Source organism: Meleagris gallopavo, chromosome 5 (genome assembly GCF_905368555.1).
Source record: "Meleagris gallopavo chromosome 5, MGAL_WU_HG_1.1, whole genome shotgun sequence".
Lineage (NCBI taxonomy): Eukaryota > Metazoa > Chordata > Aves > Galliformes > Phasianidae > Meleagris > Meleagris gallopavo.
Window position 1 is genome coordinate 645,931 of NC_139408.1, and position 23,217 is coordinate 669,147.

The following is a 23,217-nucleotide window of genomic DNA, read 5'->3' on the forward strand; positions in this document are numbered from 1 at the left end:
TTCTTGCGTGTATTTTAAACTCAGCTTACAGCAGCCTCCCACAAGTCGTTCTGTTAAGGAATTGCTACGTCAGAAAGTAACCCGGAGTCCGAGCGCTCCCGCGTCGTTGTGAAGCCAGGGAGGGCAGAAACTTTTCGCGCACGACGTAACGGAACATTAACGCAGAAGCCAAACCGCTGAAACGTGCGCCGTTATCGGCAGCGTGACCGCACGGAGCCGCGCCGCCGCCGGCACCGGCGCTCCCCGCAGCCCCAGGGCACGGCGCTGCCGACGGGGCACGGCTGCCGCGGGAACGTGGGCGCGGGGCTGCGGGCTGCCGGGCGGCTTCGGCACCGCCGCACCGACAACACGGCACGAGGGCAGCCGGCGGCCACGCCTCGAGCGGGGCACGGCGTACAGCGGTCAGCCTGGGCAAAAACGAGTTCTGAATAGGTAAACGCACAATACTCGCGGTTGAGGGGTTTGCATTAAAAGACGAAAAAAAAAAAACTCCAATAATAATAAAAAACTCCAAACCGCACAATTTCCAACGGTGCTAAACGCACGCTGTGCTACGATCGCCAGCGGACGGACGGGCCCCGCAGCACGGCCCGCGTCCCCGCTTCCAGCCGCAGCCCGGCCCGGCAGCCCGCGGGAGGGGCGGCCCCGCGCTTGTTTACGGCAACCAGCGGCCAACGGCACGGCGCACAGGCCGGTAATGGGCACGGCGGGCGCGGGGAGCCGCCTCCCACCGCCGAGGAACCGGGAACGAAGAAACTTCGGGGCGAGGGCGGCAGTGGGGGGGGGGGGGGGGGGGGGGAAGGGAGGGAGGAAAAGCGGAGCCGCCTGGGCCGAACGCCGGGCTCCGAGCGGGCGGCGGTGCCGGGCCTCGCCCCGCTGCCCCCCGCGGGAAGAGGCAGCGCCCTTCCCCCCGCCCCGCTTCCCCCCCCCCCCGCTCACCTTCATAGATCGGGCCGCGCTGGCGTCCGAGCCGGAGCCGCCGCGCTGGGCATGTCCGGGAGCGCCGCGGGGAAGCGCCGCGCTCAGCCGCTCAGCCCCGCCACCCCGGCCGCCGCCCCGGCCGCTGCCATCTTGTCCTGGCGGCTGGGAGGGAAGAGCCGCGGCTCGGCCCGCTCGGCAGCCCGGGCCTCCGCCTCATCTTCCCGGGGAGGGACCCAGCCCGCCCCCGGCCGCCGCCTCCTCCGCCTCCGCCTCCTCCCGCCTCCGCCCCGCTCGCGGCGGCCTAGCGGCGCCCGACGCGGCCCGACGCCCCGCGGCGGCGGACGACGCCCCGCCGAGGGGATTCGCGGGACGGGACGCGCCGGGTTCCGGCCCCGCTCCGCCGCGGCCCCGCGCCCAGCCCGTGGCGCCCCTCCCGCCGCCGGGCCCGCGCCTTCGCCGCGGCCGTAGCGCCCCCGCCCGGCCCTGGCGCGGCGGAGCCGCCCTGCCTGTACGGAACCGCCCGCGGGACGAGCGGTCGGCGGAGCTCCGCGGCCGTGCTGTGCCGCGTTGTCCGGTCCCATCCCGTCCCGCTAGCTCCCGGCACCGCTCGGTGTCAGGGAACAGCCGCCATCCAGTCCCGCAGATTAGAAGGTGACAAGGCGAGGGCGACTACGAACCCCAAATTCGTGCGAGGACGAAGGCGGAGCCCCGCCCGGCCCCGGGCGCACCGACCTTCGTTCTAGACGCGGCGTGCCATCGAGGAGCGATCCCCGCGCGTTAGCGGCTGCCGTCAGACGGCGCGGCTGCCCCGAGCCCCGCGCTGAAGTTCGGCGCTCCGCCTCGCTCGGCTCGTGCCGAAGCAGCGCGCGCCCCGAACGCCGCGCATCGCTGAAGCGGCAGCGGTTGGCTGCGGGTCCGGCCGACTCCCGCAAACGGCGTCCTTCACCCAAAGCAGCCCTCAGCCGACGCGGGGCGGAGGAGGAAGCGCTGCTCGCGCGCCGAGCCCCAGCCGGGCGCTTCCCTTCCCACCTCCTGCCGGAGCGGCCGGCGACCGCTGCCCTCGCACAGCCGCGTGCGCCCGTGTCTTCCTCACTCTTAATTTAGGGGTGGGGAAAAAGCAGGTGGGAGACGATGCTAGCAAATTATAGTTCTTAAGAGCTGCTCGTTGCATCTTTTTCTAACATTACACATTTTAATAACGCTTGTCTTCACAGCGCTCCTCCAACCATCAGCTTCCTGCACGATTGTTTGCGTACGCATTTCGTTCACATGCCATCATGTGCCTACGTTTTGAGAACCATCCCTGAACAGTTAAGTACACAAGCTCTAAAACAACTGAAGGAAGGAAAGCGCTCGGTATCCACCACTTCTATCCCTACGTGTATTTCATCCACAACAATGAAAGCTTACGGTCTACTGAAATAATCGATGTAAATATACCCCTCCTCAGCTACTAACTTGTCTTGGCTTATTTTGACAACTGGCTTGTTAGGAAGTATTTCAAGCATTTCCCTTATTTTTGTCATCTGCTGAACAGTAAGGACGCCCTGGCCCTGTTTCTCCAGGCCATGCTGGTGGGCACCAGTGGGGTTAATGCTGTGATACCTGTAAGCAAGGGGATTCTGTTTAAGGGTACTTGGCTAACCTGGCACAAGGAGGCCCCTGCTGTTTACATTCATTGCTAGAGCTCAGCGCTGAAACACACACCTCCACGGGCTCTTTGTTCTGCCTCCTTTCCGTGATGCTGCTCAGAGGAAGAGCAGTGAGGTGTTAGTGCCCCGAGCGGAAAGAAGGAACAGCAGCCATGGAAGAAGATAATTCTACTAGATGTCAAAATATCATGCAGCAAAAGAAGCTGTGAGGACAAACCCGAGCCTGAAGCCCCTGGCAGCACACTTAGCAGTGACACTGTGCTATTTTGGTTATCAAAATCCCAAGCGTAGACAGAAACAGAAAATGCTTTGGCTGGAACAATTTGTTTCACTCACTGAGCTGCTCTAAGCTACATCACCAAATTCTTTTTATGGCCACTGCGAGTTGTTTATATCGGCTCATGAGTTGTTTACATCTGCCAGGCTCTGAACACTTGAATGAAGCTGAGCAGCAGAGTCCTGGTCAGGGCTGCTCTATCTGAGCCGCTGAGGAAAGCAATACACAGAAGTCAGGCCTGGAGAAGGCAGGGCTCTGGGGCTGTGCTTCCATCCTTCGGGACCTTCCCAGCTGCTAACATAGGAGGGCGATGCCACAAACCAGTGATCTCCTCTCCCTGCATCCAGATGGACTCTCCTGACAGTCCTCCTCCAGCACTGAACCTCTCACTTAGCAGATGAAGCACGCCCTGCAAACAAGTCAGCAGCTTTCTTCAGTGAGTCTTCAGTGAGCCCAGGAAGTACAGCGAGTGGCACAGCTGACACAAAGAGGAAGGCAGAGCTTTTCTCAGCGCAGCAGGTAGAGCTGCACAGACCTCAGTTTGGTTTTCTGGGTAGAAATGATGAAATCCAAATAACTCACAAGTGCGATGGATGGAAACGTGCTGCTCTGAGCACTGTAGGAGTGGTCACCCAAGCTGTAGCATGTTGACCACGACAAGGAGCAGGCAGGGGTTTGGAACTAGATGATTTTTGCGGTGCCTTCCAGCCCAAACCTTTCTATGATTGTGAGTCACTAAAATTAAGCCACAGGAAGCCTCTGATGCTCCCTCTGATGCAACCCAGTGGAAGCGGGTTAGCAGGTGAGTGCTGCGGATCTGCGAGCCATACTAAATGCGTACTGATGCCATGACAGTCAGACCACAGCTTCTGGTTTAGTTTAACTCAGAAAGGATAACATTTACTCATTCCAAAGCTGCCCTGCGATGCAATCAAGACATGGTAATTAGGATTCACACAGAGACCTCTTCAGAAATGCACGCCTCATCCAACGTAAAGCAGCAGCCCGGGCAGACCCCTCATCTTCCACATCATCAGGGCAAAACTGTACAACTACTGTGCAAGAGTGACATGTACATGTCAAGCAGCAAAGAGGCAGCTTAAATGTCTTTTTGGGTCATGTAAGAGACGATGCATCATGGCATATTTCTCAGGTAATGCTTGCATTTTCAGTTTGTTTTCCAGCTTGGGGACGTTGTCTTGCCGCACCTCCATGTCCTCATTCTTGGTGCTGGACACGCCGCTGACTTTCCTCCATGATGTTCTCCACTTTCAGAAGTGATCACTCCTGATGCATTCATTAGAAAATCCACAAAGAGGTCGTCATGAAAGGTACAATGATGATGTAAATGTACAGTTTGACACCTGCTGGTTCCACAGTTATTAAGCACTGTGGTCTAAGAGTGCCTTTCACGTAAGTAGACACCATATCCATACTTATCCTCTCTCTTGCCAGCAGCCAAAGAGATCAGTCAGATTAACAAAAGTTAAATAGGTACCAAAATGCAATGCTTCCATTTTTCAGGTACCTCCGGTGAGGACCAATTGGATATTTTACAGTACCTGAATACTACACAGCAAAACTGTGGGAATTTGAAGATACAATTGTAAAGCAGTCAGTGAGAAATAATTCTAAGAGTTAGAATCACACTGATAGATTAAAAGCAACAGAAAACGCAGCTTTAACATTGCTGACTTCATCACCTAAATTTAATCCAGCGCTCAAATTGTAACAACAACTGGTAACCAAATAAGCAATAGCAAAACACTGGACAAATGTATTTTTACTTAAAAAACTACAAACGCACTCAAACATTGTCTATGACAGAGAAAAATAACTTGCTAAAATAAAAAACAAAAACAAGCTTATTCCAAACTCAAATTCCTATGATGCAGTGTCAGCCTGTAAATCTTTTAATAGAAAATATTGTACTTGTTACTGTTATTTTAAAAATGAGCATCATTTCTACCCTACCCTTGTGAATACTCATAGGGTGCCATTCACTAATATTACCAACCAGTTCACTCTTACAGTTGAGCAATGGCTCCTTTTTTTAGTGGCTGATACATTGCAAGATCAAGGGTTGCAGACAGATGAACACCACAAATGTGCTGGCTGACCTCACTTTCCAGAATGCATCATTCCTACAAACAAACGTCATTCAACAGAAGCGGGCGGTCAAACTACTGAATTTAAACATAACCTTCTGTTACTCAGTGAGTAGATGCTCATTAGTAGTCTAATGACTTGAGTAAAACCTGAATAGGATTACAGGGGATGCACTCTTAGTGCGATTCCACAGCATTTTGAAGGAAATAGTCAGATCTACCGGCTCCAAGCAGGGGTCCGTGCCGTGCTGTGGCAAAGAGGAGCACTGCTACCTTCCCTGAGACCTCCCTTCCCTGTCATCAAGCTGCTATACGAGGGAACTTGGACTGGATATCTGCAGAGCTTCCAGCCCCTACGATTCTATCAAGTGTAGCCAGGCCAGGGCAGCGCTGAACTGCATCCACATTCGTTGCAGACCTGCCCGGAGGGCAGCCCCAGCACCTCACCACGGAAGCACGTGGGCACAGCCAGAGCGTGCCTGCCAGGTCCTGTTCCTCACCTGTCTGCAGCTCAACCTTCCCGAGAGGCAGCCCTACCAACACACAGAGGGCTCCAGCCCTGCAGCCTCCCCCAGGATTATCACCCGTGTGTTTTTCTGCTTTTAAAAGCAGCCGTATCTTGAAGTCTTCCTTATTTCCCTCCTTGAGATGTCATTAGAAGAATATTTTTAATTGACATTCATCAAATATTTAAATTACCACGTTAGAGACTCTGGTCTGGAATGAACAACAGAGAAGACACGTTCTAATTACATGAGTTATGAAATAAGATCAAACCATTATAAGGAAAAAACATTTCCTTGTTTAGCAAAGAATGTGTTTTCATATGAATTTGTTTATTCACGTATACAAGTATTCCAATTATTTTTCTTTTTTCAAATATTACAAAACCCATCTGCACTTATTTTTTGTTACCTTCTGCATCCACGTTGCATTTTAGTTACATTCGGGGTGAAGGCAGTCAGGAAGTCAGTTTATTTTTCCGGCTTTATGACATTGTGATGTTACTGGAACAGAGGCTACCACCCTGCAGATAGATGCGCTGATGCTTAATAGAAGATGAGGGAGCAGAAGGAGACAGGAAAATGGCAAATCCATCCCTTTAGATCAAGCCCTGGTTATAGACAGCGTGTCATGTCCCACACCACAGTGAATGGCAATGAGATGCAACAGGTGAGAAAATGAAGGAGCAGAGACTGCAGAGACTACTGCACCGAGACGACTGAGCTTTGCTACATCATAATGAGAATCTACTGAATATATACATGCAGATGTTACCTTATCGTCGGGCTTTTGCAACAACAAATAAAAGCCCTCATCATCAGATTAGATGTTATTTGACAGAGACCAAAGCTCTCAAGAAAAGCAGAAAACTGGAACTGTTGTTAAAATGTTGGGTTTTGCCAACACCACACTTGTGGCTTGGGACTGCAGTTTATGCACTTGTAATGCTCACCGAACTTCAAGATGATTTTCAGGTAAGTTGCTTTCTTATAGAAGCTGTGTCTCTCTAGCATAAGGTAATGTGCTGCCACCTCTTACATCTGGCAGGGATTGAACAACTTTTATTTGCACATATTGTGCCGTATTTAGGAAGAAGAAAATGCACAGCTATTCTGGGCAATTATTATTCCATGTGTAAATTAATTTATAATTTCCTGGTTCAATAACAAAAAGCACTAGTATAAACTTATTTTTCTATATGCAGTTTACAAAATAATGTTTAAAATAGAAAAAATACCGTTTGAACACAGCCAAACTTTTCCAGTTCAGCTTTGTAAATGTTAAGCGCTATTGTATCAAACGCTCATGGTGCGTGAAGCACAGGCTTTTTATTCTGATCAATCAGTCAGAAAGTGCTGACAGGACACCGTGTGAGGAAGCCTGGCACCTACCACCTGTTTCACCAAATAGCTAAAAGCAGCTCAAGGCTATAGCTGAATGGGCAAGTTTTAGGGCTCAGCCTGAAATGCCTAGGTATTACAGCATGAGAAAGAGCAGTAAGAGAGCACTATTGCTCAGCAGGGATAGGTGTTTGAATGGAGGTTTTTTTTACATACATGAATTCCTCAAACATATTTTAAGCCCTGTTTTTGTCTGGCTTTACTCATATCAATCTGTGTGACGTGAAGAGAGATGATAGGGAAGGGAAGGAGGCCGAGGTGGTGCGAAGCACAGTCCCAGGCCATGGAAGCAGAGGGTGCAGGCATCTGGGCAGTCCTGGGCATCCAGCATCAGCAGTCAGCATGGCAAGGCCACAGGGATCACACACAGCTCCAAACCCTACCTACAGCAGCACGCCAAAAGGAGCACTGCTGCTAGCAGCTGCCTTTCGCTTTCCTCTGCATGCCTCGCGTCTCCCCTTACACCTCGTTTTGCCTTCTGGATTGTCTGTCATAGAACACGGCTGTCACCACCCACAGCACCACTGGCCGTAATACAACATCCTCGGGAAAGGACTGGGGGACCAGCAGCATCAGGGGCTGAAACTGCGACGCCCCACTGAAGCTGACGCACGGCTGCAGACAACACACGCACTGCTGGCTAAGCAAGCTCCTTATACAAACCCACTGTGGTCAGTAAAATTATTTCCAGGATGAGAAAGGCTCCAGGTTCTTACTGGGTGTTCAACAATATCTGCGCACATTTCAGCCAGTTTGTTATGTTCTCAGCTATTAAGAGCAGGAAAGTTCCATTTTCATTCAAGCATCTCCTCATGCTTTGTGTAATACTACTATGTAAAACTCAATCAACATCACCATGCGTAAATTACTAATTAATGAGTCACTATAAATGCATGGGATATCAGCATTAATTTTAATAGGTGTACAAACAATAGTGCCAGTAAGCAGCCCAAGTTATGGTCCAGAATTTCAGAGTCAGAAGTCACCTAATACACAACAGGAGAAGAGTTTCTCAAAAAATGCTAGAGAGCTTGCTACCTAAGTACTAGATGAGAGACAACAGATGGGTTCAGATAGGAAAAGGGTACATGAGGAAAAAGGAGCCAAGGCTGGCTGCACGACAGGCAGAGCTACCAGCACACCAGCTGCCCACCTGCCTCAGGAGCCCTTCCCTGAAGGGCAGAGGGCTGCCACAAAAACACGGACGTTGGTTTGCTGTGGTCCGGCACCACGGCAGCTAGGTACTGGGGATTTAAAAGCAGTCTAAGTATTTTGGTGTTACCCTATGCAACCATCAATCATCAAACATTCTTTACCATTTAAATGCATTCCTTCAACAGATGCAAATTCATCTGTTACACTAGAAACTAACTACTCTTTCGCAGCAGGGCATGAGTCGCTCTCCATTCATATTTTATTAAACAGTTGTATCAATTACATGTGTGAAAGATTGCTCTAGCTGCTTATATAAGGCTTTTAAGCCAGAATAGCATTCCGTTCAGCAGATGATAAGGAAAAGCACTAGTTGAGTTCAATAATTACTTCTTATATTTTCTCATATTTCAATTCCAAGCACAAAATATCACGTTAATTCAATATACAATAGTTACCTAGTTCTTCAATGGTGTGTGTTAGCATCAGGCACTTAAAACTAATTTAATCACTGTCTGTAGCCCTTGCACTAAGCGGTGCTTAAAATAAGCTGGTCAACTCCTGTCCTTTAACTCCTTTGGTTTGCATACCTAAGAAACAAAAGAATAAAACCTCCACCAAAAACCCAGCTCCCAGGTGTATTTCTGATAAGGATGACGGAGTATCAGGATTGCAGCAACCTGATCCTTTACCCTGTTCCCCTTTCGCTTCAGTACCAGCCTATTTCAACAGCAGCCTTCACAATGCCTTCTGGACTAGCAGACTCAAGGCTATCATTTCCAGCATCGATTGCATTTATGCTATTTACAATTACTTTACATTGACTTTTGTACCTTATCACCATCCTCACTAAGTGGCTGTAGAACCAAGCTTACTCATGACAACATCTTTGGCAAAGCTCCTTTCTGTATATTACTCTTCATTTAGTTTCTTCCCAGGTTTTAATTTTTATGGCTTGACATTTATTATACAACCAACAAAGTTGTGGGGCTTCAAAAGTGATTTTTTTTTTTGAGACCTCTTTCTAACCTTCTAATTCTAGCCTTAATTTTGAAACTAATTTAACATGAGAAAGTGAAATATGTTTTTCACCCCATTCCAAAGTGAATATTAGCTCAGAGGATTGTTTCATCTAGTGTAGAAACGGTATATTTTTTACAACTAAGAGTAAGCTGAGACATGGAATATGCCCAGCGCTACTTGCAAACTAGTTAACTTGAAGTCCACAGAAAGCTTCCAAATCCTTTATTTCACAAATAACAATGAGAGCTCTACTACTTTTTCCCCAGAAACCTTAAAATAATTTGTTCTCTGTAATTCTCTGCTTACTAGCTTTGCTTAGCTGGTGCTAGCTGGTACCCAGAAACAAGCTAACTCATCCCCAGATAGACTTGCCTTAACCAGCCAAGAAAACATCCTTCAAGATGTATCTAGGCAGCCTTCAGCAGTGATGGAACAGAAGTACATTGGGAAAAAAGTGATTTACATGCAACTGTTTGATTACATTGCAACATGTTGACATTATTTATTGTAAATGTCTATAAAAAAGTCACTGTACTTTCATGAATCCTTCCAATTTAGTTGAATTGGTCTTTCCTAATGGAAAACCAGCTTTAATCAGCATTTCCCAGAAAAGAATGGTAAGTGCTGCAAAACATGCTGCACCTAATTTAGGTTTTAATCAAAATAAAAACTCTGCTAATATTTTATTCTCTAATGGAACCCTTCAGACATAATCCCGTCCCCAACACCATGCAAGTTCTGCACATCACGTGCACGTTAACAAAACCACGTTGTTTCCTCTTCCACTGATGGTCTCCTCCCTATCACTAAAGCTCTAGAAGGTGTCTCGCTAGGCCAGCTGCTCCAGCAGCTAACTGAAGATGCCTCAGTACCAGGTTCTGACCAAGCAGTAGCTCAGCAAAAACACACTCACAAAAGCATTCACCATATGGCTCAGTTCCACCAGGCGCTTCTTTGCAGGATGGGACACCCATAGGACAGGCAGACCTGGGAGCTGCACCCAGCCCCCACCTAGATTATCTTGCTCTCCCTAGCAACCGGCTGATGGCATTTTGCCAAAGCCGTGGTCTTTTGAATGATTTTCAAACCATGGTTTTCATGGCAAGAGAGATGCACAGCGACAGATTTCTCCGTCACGAGCAGAATTTCCTCTCAAAATGTCATTTGGAGGAAGGGCCAGACCACACTCCCTGTGTCCACAGTAGCTGTTGCTTTATGTCACTGACAGTCCGGCAGTAGGGCAGGACTGAAAAGCAGCCAAGGAATCGAAGAGGAATGATGGAAAGTCATGCGATTTTTTCCCATTAGTAAGCTTGACTGTAAATTCACTTCACAATTCAGGGAAATAACAGAGCCCTGTAGCAGCCTGGCAGTACAACACCTTAGGTATTATCAGCAAAATTTTGATTTTCACCGAAGAAAAGGTATTAAATTTCACAGCCCCTTAGTGCAGCGGGCACTTGAGAAATCTAGGACTCTTAAAAGTAATCACATTTAATCATTTTTTATCCTGTATTAAAAACAGGTTATTCTCCTGGGCGGTGTGACAGTTATTCATACTCAGAGCGCTCCACCCTGCACGCTCAAAGGTTAAGCCCCTTTTCCTTCTCTCCATGCACCATAATTCTGATTTACTCTGGGATGCGGGGTTCCTCCATGCCACTGCCATCGCTGCCTCCCTCAGAGGCGAGTGGGGCACGGGCTGTGCTCCGAGCACATTGCTGCTGCTGCGGTCACTGATGGGTTTGTCAGGAAGGAGCAAATCGGAGTAGCTCTCATCCTTCCCAGGAACCAAATGAGCTCCTGCTTCAGTTTTAGGAATAAGAAGGCTGTAAGGGTAGCATTTCCTCACCTTCATTTCCTGCTTTTCCATTAGGCCTAGTGTTCTGGTTTGTCTTTTCCTGCAGGTTTCAGACACACCATAATACTCGATCGATTCTCTATCACAGTGCTTCGTATTCTCAATTAAATTTCTATTATAATTAAGTTTTACTTTGCTCTGGCCTCAGAACACAACAGCATCTAGCCCTATTCATTCTCACAGCTCATGCTAGAAGAATCACAGATGAAGACAAGTTTCCCAGGTCATTCAAGGTGAAAGAGAATTTCAGATTTAATGCCTTCTTACAGAACAAATAATACTGTAGAAGATATATAGATGATATATAGAAGAAATACTTGCAGTTATAAACAACAAATTGCACTGCAGAAGCAGTAGTAAAAACTGCCAGGTTGTGGTCTTTCAGACTTGACACTACGTAGATCTTATTAAGCACACAGCCTTGCCCTGCAACACACAAAACACTGCACACCTGTATGAAATCCCAGCACTGATGAAACTAATCACTACCCACTGAAAAGCCCAACTCCTTCCGTATCTTCTCGAATCTTTTCTTTCTTTCTGTTATTATCATTTTGTTACACCATCTAGCTGCTCTCCTAGAATGCCCATTAGATTCTGTGCCTTGAGGTGGGGGAGCCTTTGAATTTTTTACTGCTCTTCTGCTTCCTCTCCTTTCTTATTCCTAAGGGGTAGCATGTTCTACAGTTACAAAGAACTAAAATTAAAAGACCTCAGTTATTTTGTACTGATTATATTAAAAAAGCTCATTTTACGGAAATAAAAATCCCAGTTTCACAGTGTAATGAGAAAGAAGGACAATTAAAGCATGGACAGAAATATCAACAACATATGCTTTCTACGAAAAGCATGCTGCAGGAATCATCTGATCTCCATGAATAAGCATTTACTCACCCCTGTTAGCAGATACATATGCCTACTTGTTCTGTAATTTACCATCGAAGGCCAAATAAGATGATGTAATTCATCATCTGCTGAACAAAACAGAAATTAACCACAAGCACATTTTATTATTAAAAAAGACTTTTCTTGAACTGATGCCAGGTGTTATTGTGCTTATTATCTGGAAGGCCATAAAGCTCATTCAATGCTTCTTCATTTCAGCAAAAAAGGAAAGATGCAAAACAGAAACCTGAACAATCAACTCCAACAGAAAGAAGCCACTATTAGGAGCAACCAGTGACAAACCCAAGTGTAGATCTAAGCAGAGGCTAATCAAACCTAAGAGGATTTACCTGGTTAATCCTGTGTAGCACAGCTATCCAGATTGCTTTTCGGTCCAATCCATAATGTAACTACTCATTACTTACTCTAAGCTTTCTAGAAACAAGTGACATATCACGTAACAAGCTAAACAGCATCACCTATTTTGAACTGGTTTAAACGCATTGCAAAAATAGTTCCAGAATCCCAAACTCTTTAGAACAAATTAATGCCAAAATCACAAATCAAATGGTAACTGTGAAAATTAATTATTTGGACAATAGTTTTCGCCTTTTAGAAGCGAACTCTAGACAAAACTGTGGGGAAAAAAAAAAAAAGAACCTTATGTCTGCATACCTCATGTTTAGATTTAAGTTTATCAAAGCAAACTCACAGGCTGACAGAAAGCGTATTGTCAAAGAAACCCAAATGTTCCAGTTTAAAGGCTGCTCTAATTGATGCATTTAAGCTATCTGACAAAGAAGCAGAGAATGTGGCAGGTGTGTGTCATGTATAGTTTTACTGTCTAAGTAAAGCAAACATATGAACAGATTAAAAAAATAGATTAAGTGTTTTATAAGCTACTGCTAGCCTACACTAGCCAGCTGAAGGCTTTAAATAATTTAATCCCTTCAGCAACTGCCAGTCCCAACTGCACGACTGAAACAAGGTCTGAATTCAGTTTGATACCCAACAGGTGCAGTCTAATACTGCTTCCTTAATTCAGCTACTGATCTACATTTATGCTTGCAGGGGACACCATATTCTTAAATTCACCATGGCATTAATTAAATTAGTCTAAGTGCTCTTGTTTTATCCCATCTTCTACTATCAAATTTACCTCAGACAGTACTCTGTTTCTCTCCCCTGCCTTCCAGAAATGCACTTCAAGCCAGATGGAAGATACAGTTCTTAAGCAGCTCTTAAAATAGGTTTTTCTTTGTATGTAACCTACCTAAGTGTATAGAACAGGCTGGGGAAACTAAACAACATGAAACATTGAAAACAGATACTAGTAGCTCAAATTTTAGTGTTTAGGAACGGCAAACAGAGCCTCTAAAGATGGATCATCATCTGCACTCGGTCACTACGGATAATCCTGGCAATAGAAGTTGCCCAGGTATAAATAAGCTATTTCTCATCTCACATGCTTCATTGTTACCAACATTTTCTGGTAGCACAAGCTGATGTGTACATAAGTCAAAACTTAGCAGCCAATAAAAGGCAAAGTGAAAAGGCAGAGCTATGAGGGCTGCCCCAAAAGTAATGCCTCCTCACCTTCCCTTTTGAAGTCAGGGGCAGTTTTAACAAACTGCAGGGAGATGGTGCCTCTTCCCAACTTCCCCCAGAAGTTTTAAGGATAACCTGCATTGTTTTGCAACTGTAGGACAAGAGAAGAGGAACTTCTCACTGCTTTACTTGCCCTCTGACAATAGCGCTGGAAGATGAGACAACTCAAGGCACAATTTCCTTTCCATTTGCATGTTCATACTTGGGATGCACACCAGGAGTTTTCTCTCACAAGCAATTAAGCATCATGTTTGGCACATGCAAATGAAAAGCATTATCTTCTAATGCAAACTTAATTCAAAAATGTTGCATGCTAACTAAGCGAGCCGCTGGAGTAGCAAAGCCAGCACAGATAGCAGATCATAAATACAATGTCACTCATTCAATCAATCCTATAATATGCCATGAAGGCTTATAAAAATGAAAACAGATTAAATGAATACTAAACCAAGCTATTTTCCTAAATCCCAAGACGCTCAAGATATTAATAGCTAGCTAAAATTGCAAAGATAACCATCCATTAAAAAATATCTTATAATTACAGCAACCAACTGAACTTTGGTCTACCAACACAGGTCTGAATTTCCAATAATTCTATCAGCCCATGAACGAACTACATTCTTAAGTGCATTACGAGTACCTTTGAAACCAGATAAAGCATCATTATTTCCACTTTAATACCTAACAGTTAAAATAACTTTTAACTATTAAACAACAGTCCTTCTTTTAAGCATAGAGAGGCGTACTCAGATCTCAGTGCATGCCTTTTCCTGGAATTTGAAATTGAGGCTCAAAGCCAACTATTCCAGGATCACGGTTTTCCAAAGAAGGAAGAGTCAGGAGGGCACAAAGGACAAGAAAAAATACAGACTGTGGGAAGGCTCAGTCAGTGATATTAGGATTTATTTACATTAGGATTTATTTACAAAACCTAGAGTAAAAAAAAAAAAAAAAAGAATCCAGAAATCCTTATATACGTATCTCCTAAATATTTTAAGTTATTTTGTATCATTTTAGTCCCATAAAAATGTATTTACATTTGAAACTCTCGATCACATGAATAATCACTGCATAGGAATTCCCAGGGTAATCTTCTGGGGAATCGTGACTTGTCAAGTATTTAATGCACAGATGCCAATTTATGCTTCCAAGCATGGCACTGCAGTGGTAAAATAATATATTACCTTCCAGAGTTTTGGGGGGAAAAAATGATTTTTATGAAAACGCTCTTCTGCAAGGATACTCAGTATGAGAAGGTATGTGAGAGCTACCACCATACACAAAGTAAAACAATTAGCCAGCCAGCCAGCCAAAAGATCTCAGGATAATAAATAATGGGCTAGTTGAAATTCCTAGTCTTGTGTATTGTTAAGTTCATTTCTTTGCTCTCTTTTCTAAAGCAGTTACTTAAAAAGATAACTGAACTTATCATGCATTTTTCAAAGCCAAATATAGAATAAAATACCAACATCTGTGAAACTTGGAAGAGAATCTCAAGTCCTGCCTGCTGCCTTTCATCAGAAGACACTGCAGCCTTCCCCTTCCACACCCTGCAGAAGATTGAAATGAGGCAGATTTTCCTTGGCCCTCCTGCCCATCTGCTTTCTGGCCATGCTTGTCTTGAGGCATATCTAGCAGGAGAAGTCACTGCTCTTTCCTACTTGCTGTGACAACAGGTACACAATGGTCATTCTATCACCAAATGTATTTGGAGTCTGCTTCTCAGTGAGAGTAGCATTTTCAGTCCGTTTTCTCTCCCTGTTCCCTGCTATTTCTGTTTCACTTTGCTGTAGATTTGTCTCCAAAAGAATACTGACACAGGACAGCAAACAACATTACTTGCTAGAGGCAGACATGATCCCAACAGATAAAGCATAAATTTTCCTCTGTGCAAAATTAATGGCTTGCAATGTTTCTGCTACTCTGGTGCTAGGAAAACTCAGAAAGGCTGCCAAACTACCATAATACAGTGGTGTGGACATGTGTTCCCATACACGTTGCTTTGCTGCAAAGCCAAACATAAGTATTCTTTTATTGTATTAGGATTATTTCATGAAAGCCATTGACTTAACTAATCCACAATTGTTTGCTGGAAATAAAGTACTTTGCCCTTCATCAACAATTGGTCTGTGTTTAGTCTTGGAAGAAATCGCTGCCTGAGAAGAGCCGGAGCAATTTAAGATTATACTGGTGGCAATGCCCTGCCCACTGTGACACTCCTTTGGACCCATTAGTCAGCATTTTGGACCGCACAAATTTCTAAGGGAACAGACACGACTTCTCCAGAGATTCCTGATTTCATGACAAATACTCTACAGCAAACTAAAGGGTGGCTCTAAAATGACAAATAATAACGCTGTTTGCTTTTGTACAGCATTTTCTAAGCCTGTAAACAATTTGCAAATACACACCCATGACTTTAGAAGACTGAATTTGTCAGTGTGGAGAAATCCAGCCCTGTCCTACTTGCATCAGTGTGAGCTTGACTGCTCGTCCTCTGAAGTCACTGGTGAAGTCCCAGGTGTCCACTACACCCCTGTAAAAAGAGCACCTACTATACAGGTTAATTATTAGCCTTGTTTTAGGGACACTGGAAGTAAGATCACTAAGTCACCACCTGTTCTCTTTGGTTTCTCATCCTACACTCGGTCACCTCAGCACATCTTCCTGTAGGGAAATAAATGACAGGACAAGTATTTGTCACATACAGCTTGTTTCTTGGTTCCCTCCAGAGGAGGAAAAGGGAACGTTAATACCTCTTGTGCTCGGAAAAGAAAGTGGTAGTGGTTCCATTACTGTAAGAACTAATTTCAAAGGCAAACGGTAGCCCCCTGTTGTCAAGCAACTGTAAGAGATACACAGTGATACATGGAACCTAAGCAGTGGTCTGTATCCAGAATTGCATTCTGCAACAAAAAGCATTACACCAAAGATAAACCTAGGCCCTGTGACTCTGTGTATTAGCACGGCCCTGTAGCCTGCTACTGCCATAAAAACATTACGCAGAATGCCCAGGGTATGTATCTGCTCATCACACGTTCCTAGGGAAAGAAGCCTCACTGACTGCACGAGCTAACCCTCCCCCAAAAAAGCCTTACAAAAGCCCTCACTGCAGCACCACTCACCTGCTAAGTTACTACGGACCTAATTTTCAGCAGCTGACTCCTACTCTGTGTCAATGTGCGATCACTGCATCTTTCCTCACGCAGTGGCCACGTGGCTCTGGAGAGCACCCTGCTGACACACCAGCCAAGCCCACCCTCTGTGCAGCAAGCAGCAAAACCCTGCTAAAAGCCAAGCAGGGACAGAAGATGATTCCAGAAGAAGGCAGCCTTGGTCACGTGCAAAATGAGGCAAAAGGAGGAAATTTTCAAAAACGTGCAATTTCATAGAAGAGTGTATCTCAGCTGTGTCATTTCATAGATATCTAGTGCTTAAAACTTCTGTTTTTCCCTCTTCCCCCCACCATGATTTTCCACTGAAGCTTTCTCATTTTCTCCCTACAGAATTTGTATCCAATTCTTTTTCAAGTTGTGAGTGTAGGGTTCTAATCATCCTCTGCTTTGGGGCATTAAAAGATACTGAATCATCCCACCTTCTGGGAGATTAGTAAATACAGCAATTGCTAACAAAAATTCTGCTGAATTCCCATTAACCACGTTAATTATTCAAGTTAAAAATATGCTGGAGTCATCAGCAGGACACTTCCATCTAATGGTTGAACAGAGGGGAAAGTCTTTCAAAATTGCTCTAAAGCAATTACTTAAAAATTTGTTTTTCAGAGCTAATCTTTCTCCTGTACCCACATCCTGCTACAATAAAACCTGTGCAGGGAAGTCCAAGGAGATAACAGCCCAGAAATGGCTCAGTAGTTACGGAGGCTTGCCTTGGACACCGCAGCTAAGATGACGCCCTCATCTATATCCATGTTTTCCTTTCCACTGTTCTGAGCAGAATACATTTGGTTTCTGCCTAACCTTTTTAGATGCAGCAAAATCACCAGATGTTATTAAACGTGCAGTTAGGATCAGGAATAAACTCTTCAGTTTAACCAAGTCGAGGGCCATCAGGAATCGAGAGTATTTAGAGCATTTTCTCTTTCTAGCGCTGCTGTGCTTCAGCATTTAGTTTCCTCCCATTTCTGAACCCACCCTTTGCAATCAGAGCACCTACCTATATGTTGGCTTACCACCCGACTGTGGTTGCAGTTGAGTTCACTAAGCTAACGAGAAGATCCAGTGGCTGGGGGAACACTCAAGTGCGAAGGAGTCCTTCCTTACAGGTCTTACAAACACAGGCAACACATCCACTGCAACGCACTTCCTGTCTTACAGACATAGTTTAGTGGGGATGGTGATGATGGGTTGATGGCTGGACTAGATGATCTTAGTGGTCTTTTTCGACCTTAGTGCTTCTGCAATTCCTCGCAAGTCTTTCTTTAAGCTGGCCTTAAACTCATAAATGCCCTCATACTTCATCGCCACAGCAAATGAACCTACTCCCAAACATCTCCAGACCCTACTGCCAATAGCCTGAATGCACTTCAAAGGAACCTTTGGTTTCTGGGATCCATTTGTGGCGCCTGCGGAACATAACGTGGGGAGTGTTAGGCAACAAACAGTGGTTTGCCAAAGTAATTTTGAAGTGAGCTACTCAACAAATACCTCTATGTGGAGATCTCACATCACCTGTCTGAGGCTGCCATTCTCCAAATAATTAGTCACTGTAAATAAAGGTGCTCCGGAACCTTTCAGCTCTAGGTCTGAGCAGAAAAGACACCAGGCATAGCCTGTACAGGCAACAACCTACAAAGCTGCACTGCCTTTTGCAGCTTCTGTAAGATTTTCAGGAAGGCTTTCAAATGCAAGGCACCCTTCAACAACATTTACACGTACCCTGCTTTGAGGAAGGAAAAACAGATAACAGATGGCATATGCACAAAGCCTGTGAGTGCAGAGTGCAGTGTGATTCCAGTTGCATCAGCAAGAGAAACACACAAAATGGACACCGAGGGACAGCAGATAAATGGTAGTCAGCTGTGCACAATGCAAACAAAATGGGTCAGGGATTACCACTAATGAGGCCTGTACTACATATTTATGTACGTATTTTTATACACGTAGCACTTCAAAATATAAAGCAAGGGTGAACACGCAAGCTTCAGACTTGCTATTTTTAGGTGCATTAGCATCTGCTGCACAGAGGCTAAAAGTTGTGAATGTTAGACAAACAACTATATGCTACTTACAACTTAATATGAAATAACTGTGCCTGCTGCCTATCTCTGAAGACTTTCATTTGCTGCTAAGTGAAAAGGTTTACGCTTCCTATTTCTAGCCAAATGTGCATGCTCTTATTCCAATAATACTGCTTCAACCCTCACAATTGCATTTGTTTAGAACAACACACCCTATCTTTCACCGGGTTGCATACAAAAACGGGTAAATTATTTTTGCCAGCCTGACCTGGTAATGCTTCTCCTCAGTCATCATCAGACCTTCCAGGTGAGGAGACATAAGGCCACTCACCCACCCACCAGCGTCTCACCAGCTCACAGCATCGCCCTCTTCTCCACTATCCAAAGCAAATAGATACAAAGGACACAAAAGTAAAGAGAAATGCAAACATTTTTTAAAAAGCTTAAAGTCTTCACACATTATTTTCCGCCCCATTTTCTTTTCTCAGTCACTGAGGGGTTTTGACTAAAACTAAGAGCCTTTCTCAGTCCATCACCCCGTGTGTAGATGCCTGACGTAGCCCAGTGACACATTTTTATGGGAGCTGCACAGTAGTAACACAGTAACAACTCCTACACTGGGAAACTTGAGGTAATTAGGGCACTGTTTAATGAGTGCCATGGCACGTCGCCTGTAGTCCTAAAGCCGCTTTAGCAGTGGCTGGGATGTGGCTGTTTACTTGTTACCTTGACATTTACAGAAAGAACACGAAGCAAACTGTCAGCCATGACACGCGTGCAAACCCAGTGCTGAGGGAGGGACACAACCCACTTACTGGCAAAATTATACCACAGAAGTGACCCGAGTACGTGAGCCGGGTTTGAGGCTTCCTCCATAACAACATCTGCATTTCCTTTTTACCCTGCTTGAGCTCCAAATATTAAACCAAGCGTCCTGTATGAAAGAAACACAGAGAACGAAACAGAGGCCAAAAAAATCCATGATGAGCCGTTCAGAAGAAAAGGGAAGACCTTGCATGGAAAATGTCCCAGATCAGAGACTACCAGACCTGCAAAGCTTTTGAGCCCCCAGACCACATTCCAGATTCCACGGCTGAATTGCCAGAGGAGCAAAGAAGAACTGGTGAGTTGCAAGAGTACCATCAGCAGCACACGAAGAGAACAATGAGAAAAGCAGGGCAGACACTTCATGAATATCAGAGATGGATGTGTCAGGATTCTCAGGAGCTGGTAGGGAAAAAACTAAGTAAAGGCACAAGCTAATACACCTTTCGCAGCTTTCACCTTTTTGCTTTCTAATTGGAACCTTGTTTGTAAGACCTGTTTATTTCTCCTTCAAGTCAAACGGCCCAGACATGCCACACCAGTCTGGACTGCCTGCTCTTATTTTTTTTCTGGCCTGGAAGCATGCTGAGGTGGAGGTCAGAGAGCTAATTTAACTTCAATTTTACAATTCTTTCCAAAGAATGTCAGATAGCCAATTTCCAAACAGATATGAAGGGCCAGGCAATAGGGACAAGATGATGCTCTTCTTGCAGTGAAGGGAAAAACACAGCTGTAAGACCTGGTAGATCTGATGTGCAGAAAAGGGATGCACTCAGAACAAGACAGCTACTGTGAATATGCACTAACACAATTTGCAACCAATATTCTGAAAACTCTGACTGATTCTTAAGAGAAGTAGTAAAATCTCCGTGATGTTTACTACCAACTTCTCTAGGATCAGAATTTCATCCAAAGACAAAGACAGCCCAAGAAGAAACGAGGGTTCTTCACTCAATATGAGATGATATCCACATAGGAAGCACAAATTCTCCAGATGGCAGCTCTGGACTTACTCCCCCCTTAGTAATGGCTATCCCAGCTATAGCTGTTTACTGTATTTTTCTAATTACATTCCCATTTTAAGAAGCATTCATTACTCTTTAATTACAGTGGATTTGACTAAATTTCAGTCGTGGTTCAGAAGTGTTTACAGCTTTAAAGAGGATGGATAAGCAGTTCCTTCCTCACAAGGAGACAGGCTTGGACATATTGAAGATTACAGCTTTGTAACTTACAGCTTCAATTTATAAAATTGGATAAAGAGGAAGCAAAGAAGGGCTATTACTCTTTCCTATATTAATAACTTTGCAAACTGGTGATCCTTTCTTCTTGAGCACTTACTAACTGCTTCAGCCTGCGGCAGATTTCATTCTCATGCACGGCAAATTATATGGAGTATAAACACTATCTCTGACAATTTCTTTTCAGTATGTACCTCCCTGTCCCTTCTTGTTGTTGTTGCTTTTGAACAGGAACAAACCATACGAGTCTCTAAGGAGAACAACTCAGAAGGCCAACAAGTGAGTTCTCTTCATCTCCAGAAAGAAAGTTGGGCAACGCCTATGAAGAGTACTCTGCAGTCACTTACTCCTCTGAAGGATATTCTACAGCAATCTACAGGTATTGACCATAGAAAGGTAACACAAACCTTTATCCGAATTTTATCACTTTGCAAGTACTTGAAGCATTGCCTCATCACTTCCATAACGTAACTTTATTTTGAAAATATAATTGGAGAACTTATTTATTCACAATCTTTTGGAAATTAACTAATTATAAATTCACATCATCATCTGTGAATTCAGAAAAACATTACTCTTAGAGCAAATGGTACAATATTTTATCTCAAATTTGCATTTCATTCTTCATTTTAACAATATTGGAATTTCTCAGCCATTTCTTGTTCTCTGTCACTCAGATTTTACTCAACTAGACAGCAATACTACCAGAGAGCTCTGTCAGATCTCCGAGACAACAAGCTTTCACCTCAGATGCATGTAACTCATGTCCTGCATTTGGTAACAGTATGATTTCTTAGAACCCTACATCAAGTAACTGTTAAAAGAACATACACACACATGCTCTGAGCACACAGAAGAAAAACTAGCCCAAATAGTTCCTAACACTTATCTGAACTAAGAAGTATTTTTATGTTAATAAAGAGATATTAAAAAAAAAAAAAACATTTCTAGATGCAGGACTCATCTTGCCTTTTCACCTAACTACATTATATCTATGTTTTACAAATGTATTTTTTCTGTTTGTGTTTGTTGTTTTTTTTTAAATGTTACCTTTATGTGCTATATTGCACACATTTTGAGTTAGATACAAAATGAATGAAATACATCTGAAAAGAGACACTGTAACTCTTTGATTTTACATGTGTGGCTACAGAGACACTTGAAGAAGCTGTAGGGATATTTTAAATCTATTTACTCATTACTCTTTATTTCTCAGAGAGCAGTGCTCCTGCTTGACCATTCATTACATGATCAAAGTAAGTTAACAGGAGAGGAATAAAACCGTTTTTGAGAGGTTTTGACCCACAGTTTTCTTCTGAAGACCTGAAGAGATGAGTAAATGTGTTTTCACAATTTACCAGTGATTGCAAAGGGTCACTTCTGACTCTCTTTAAAACAGTGACCTTTTTCCTCATTACCTCTTGGTATTATAACTTAGATTTGTCATGTAGTTCCTGCTTTTCTGGCGCAGGCAGCAGTGCTTTTCCCTACAAACCTGAATATGTTTGAAGAAGATAGGCAACGATTCGGTAGGTAGTGTTGGCAGTTCTTAATGCTGGTAACTAATTCAAAGAGCTGGCATCTGCAAGGAAAATGTGCAAGAGATCAATAATTCATAACCTTATAAATTTTCAAAAGGAGAACAGCAAAAGGAAGGAATGGGGTTTATTAAGAAAAACAGCCAGTAATTGAAATAAAGATGTATTATAAGAGTGAGTCATACAGGAAAAGAAGAAACAAAAAGCCAAGTCAAGGATAAAGATACAGCTGAAAAAAACCCCAATATGTTGAGCTAGGCAACATACCCAGAGCCTTTAGAGCAAGCCTTTTAACTACTCTAACACAGCCAGCCAAACCTGCTGTCTTTCAGCTTCTCTGCATATGATCGCATCCTTTGAAGAGCAAGTTACTAGACACTATTACGTGTGCCATCCTTCCGCTATCACACAGCACAGCCATCAACCTATCCTACTCCGTAAATAACTGTCTTCATTACGTGAACCATAAAGAAAGCTATCCCACGCTTTTCAACAGGGGTAGTATATTCTTCCATGATAACACATTGCTGTTGATCACCTCCATGCTGCTGCCATGCCCTCAATCTCACCAGCACGCAGACAGAGCTGCCTCACTCTGCTTCTGAGAGAAGCAAAACCAAAGCATCCCAAGTTATTTCTAACTTGCACCTGAAAGGAATCAAAAAAGAATCAAAGGAATAAAAGAATAGCTTCTCTGTTTGCTGGGGGATCATGAGATAAAGGAGGCCCTTTTGAAGTTAATTTCTCTTGAATAATCAAGTCAGGAGTAGGTCTTTTTGTGACATACAAATGGATTCTGTTCCCCCTAATTACTAGGATGTTGCTTTTTAAGCATTCAATGCTTCTGCGTGGGAGTTTCAGAAGCTGTTTTAGAGCTGAGGTACACAGAAGAATCAGCAGCAGCTTCAAGGGACTTTGTGACACAGACCTGTGGACCAAACTGCTTCTGTTCCAATAGACCAGGGATTCCTACACAGGGTACGTTAACACCGCAATGTGAGCACATACTGTAACAAGCACATTTA

At 44.4% G+C, this 23,217-nt stretch overlaps 2 protein-coding genes across 4 annotated transcripts in view; one reads left to right on the forward strand and one right to left on the reverse strand.

Annotated features, from left to right (window-relative positions):
* Positions 1-23,217, reverse strand: part of HIPK3 (homeodomain interacting protein kinase 3) — a 91,346-nt gene that overhangs the window by 59,914 nt on the left and 8,215 nt on the right. The window contains exon 1 of one of the 3 annotated variants that reach the window (XM_019615201.3): positions 1,654-1,906. The exons of 1 other annotated variant lie outside the window; for it this stretch is intronic. The gene's annotated coding sequence lies outside the window, so the exon portion shown is untranslated. Of the gene's footprint in view, positions 1-939; positions 1,079-1,653; positions 1,907-23,217 lie in introns of those variants that run through there. One more of the 3 variants, XM_085223842.1, reaches the window with a different exon arrangement.
* LOC146544198 (uncharacterized) lies at positions 500-21,779 on the forward strand. The gene is made up of 2 exons (XM_085223856.1): positions 500-1,572; positions 2,136-21,779. The coding sequence occupies exons 1-2, from the start codon at positions 698-700 to the stop codon at positions 2,344-2,346; spliced, it is 1,086 nt and encodes a 361-aa protein (XP_085079982.1). The 5' UTR covers positions 500-697; the 3' UTR covers positions 2,347-21,779.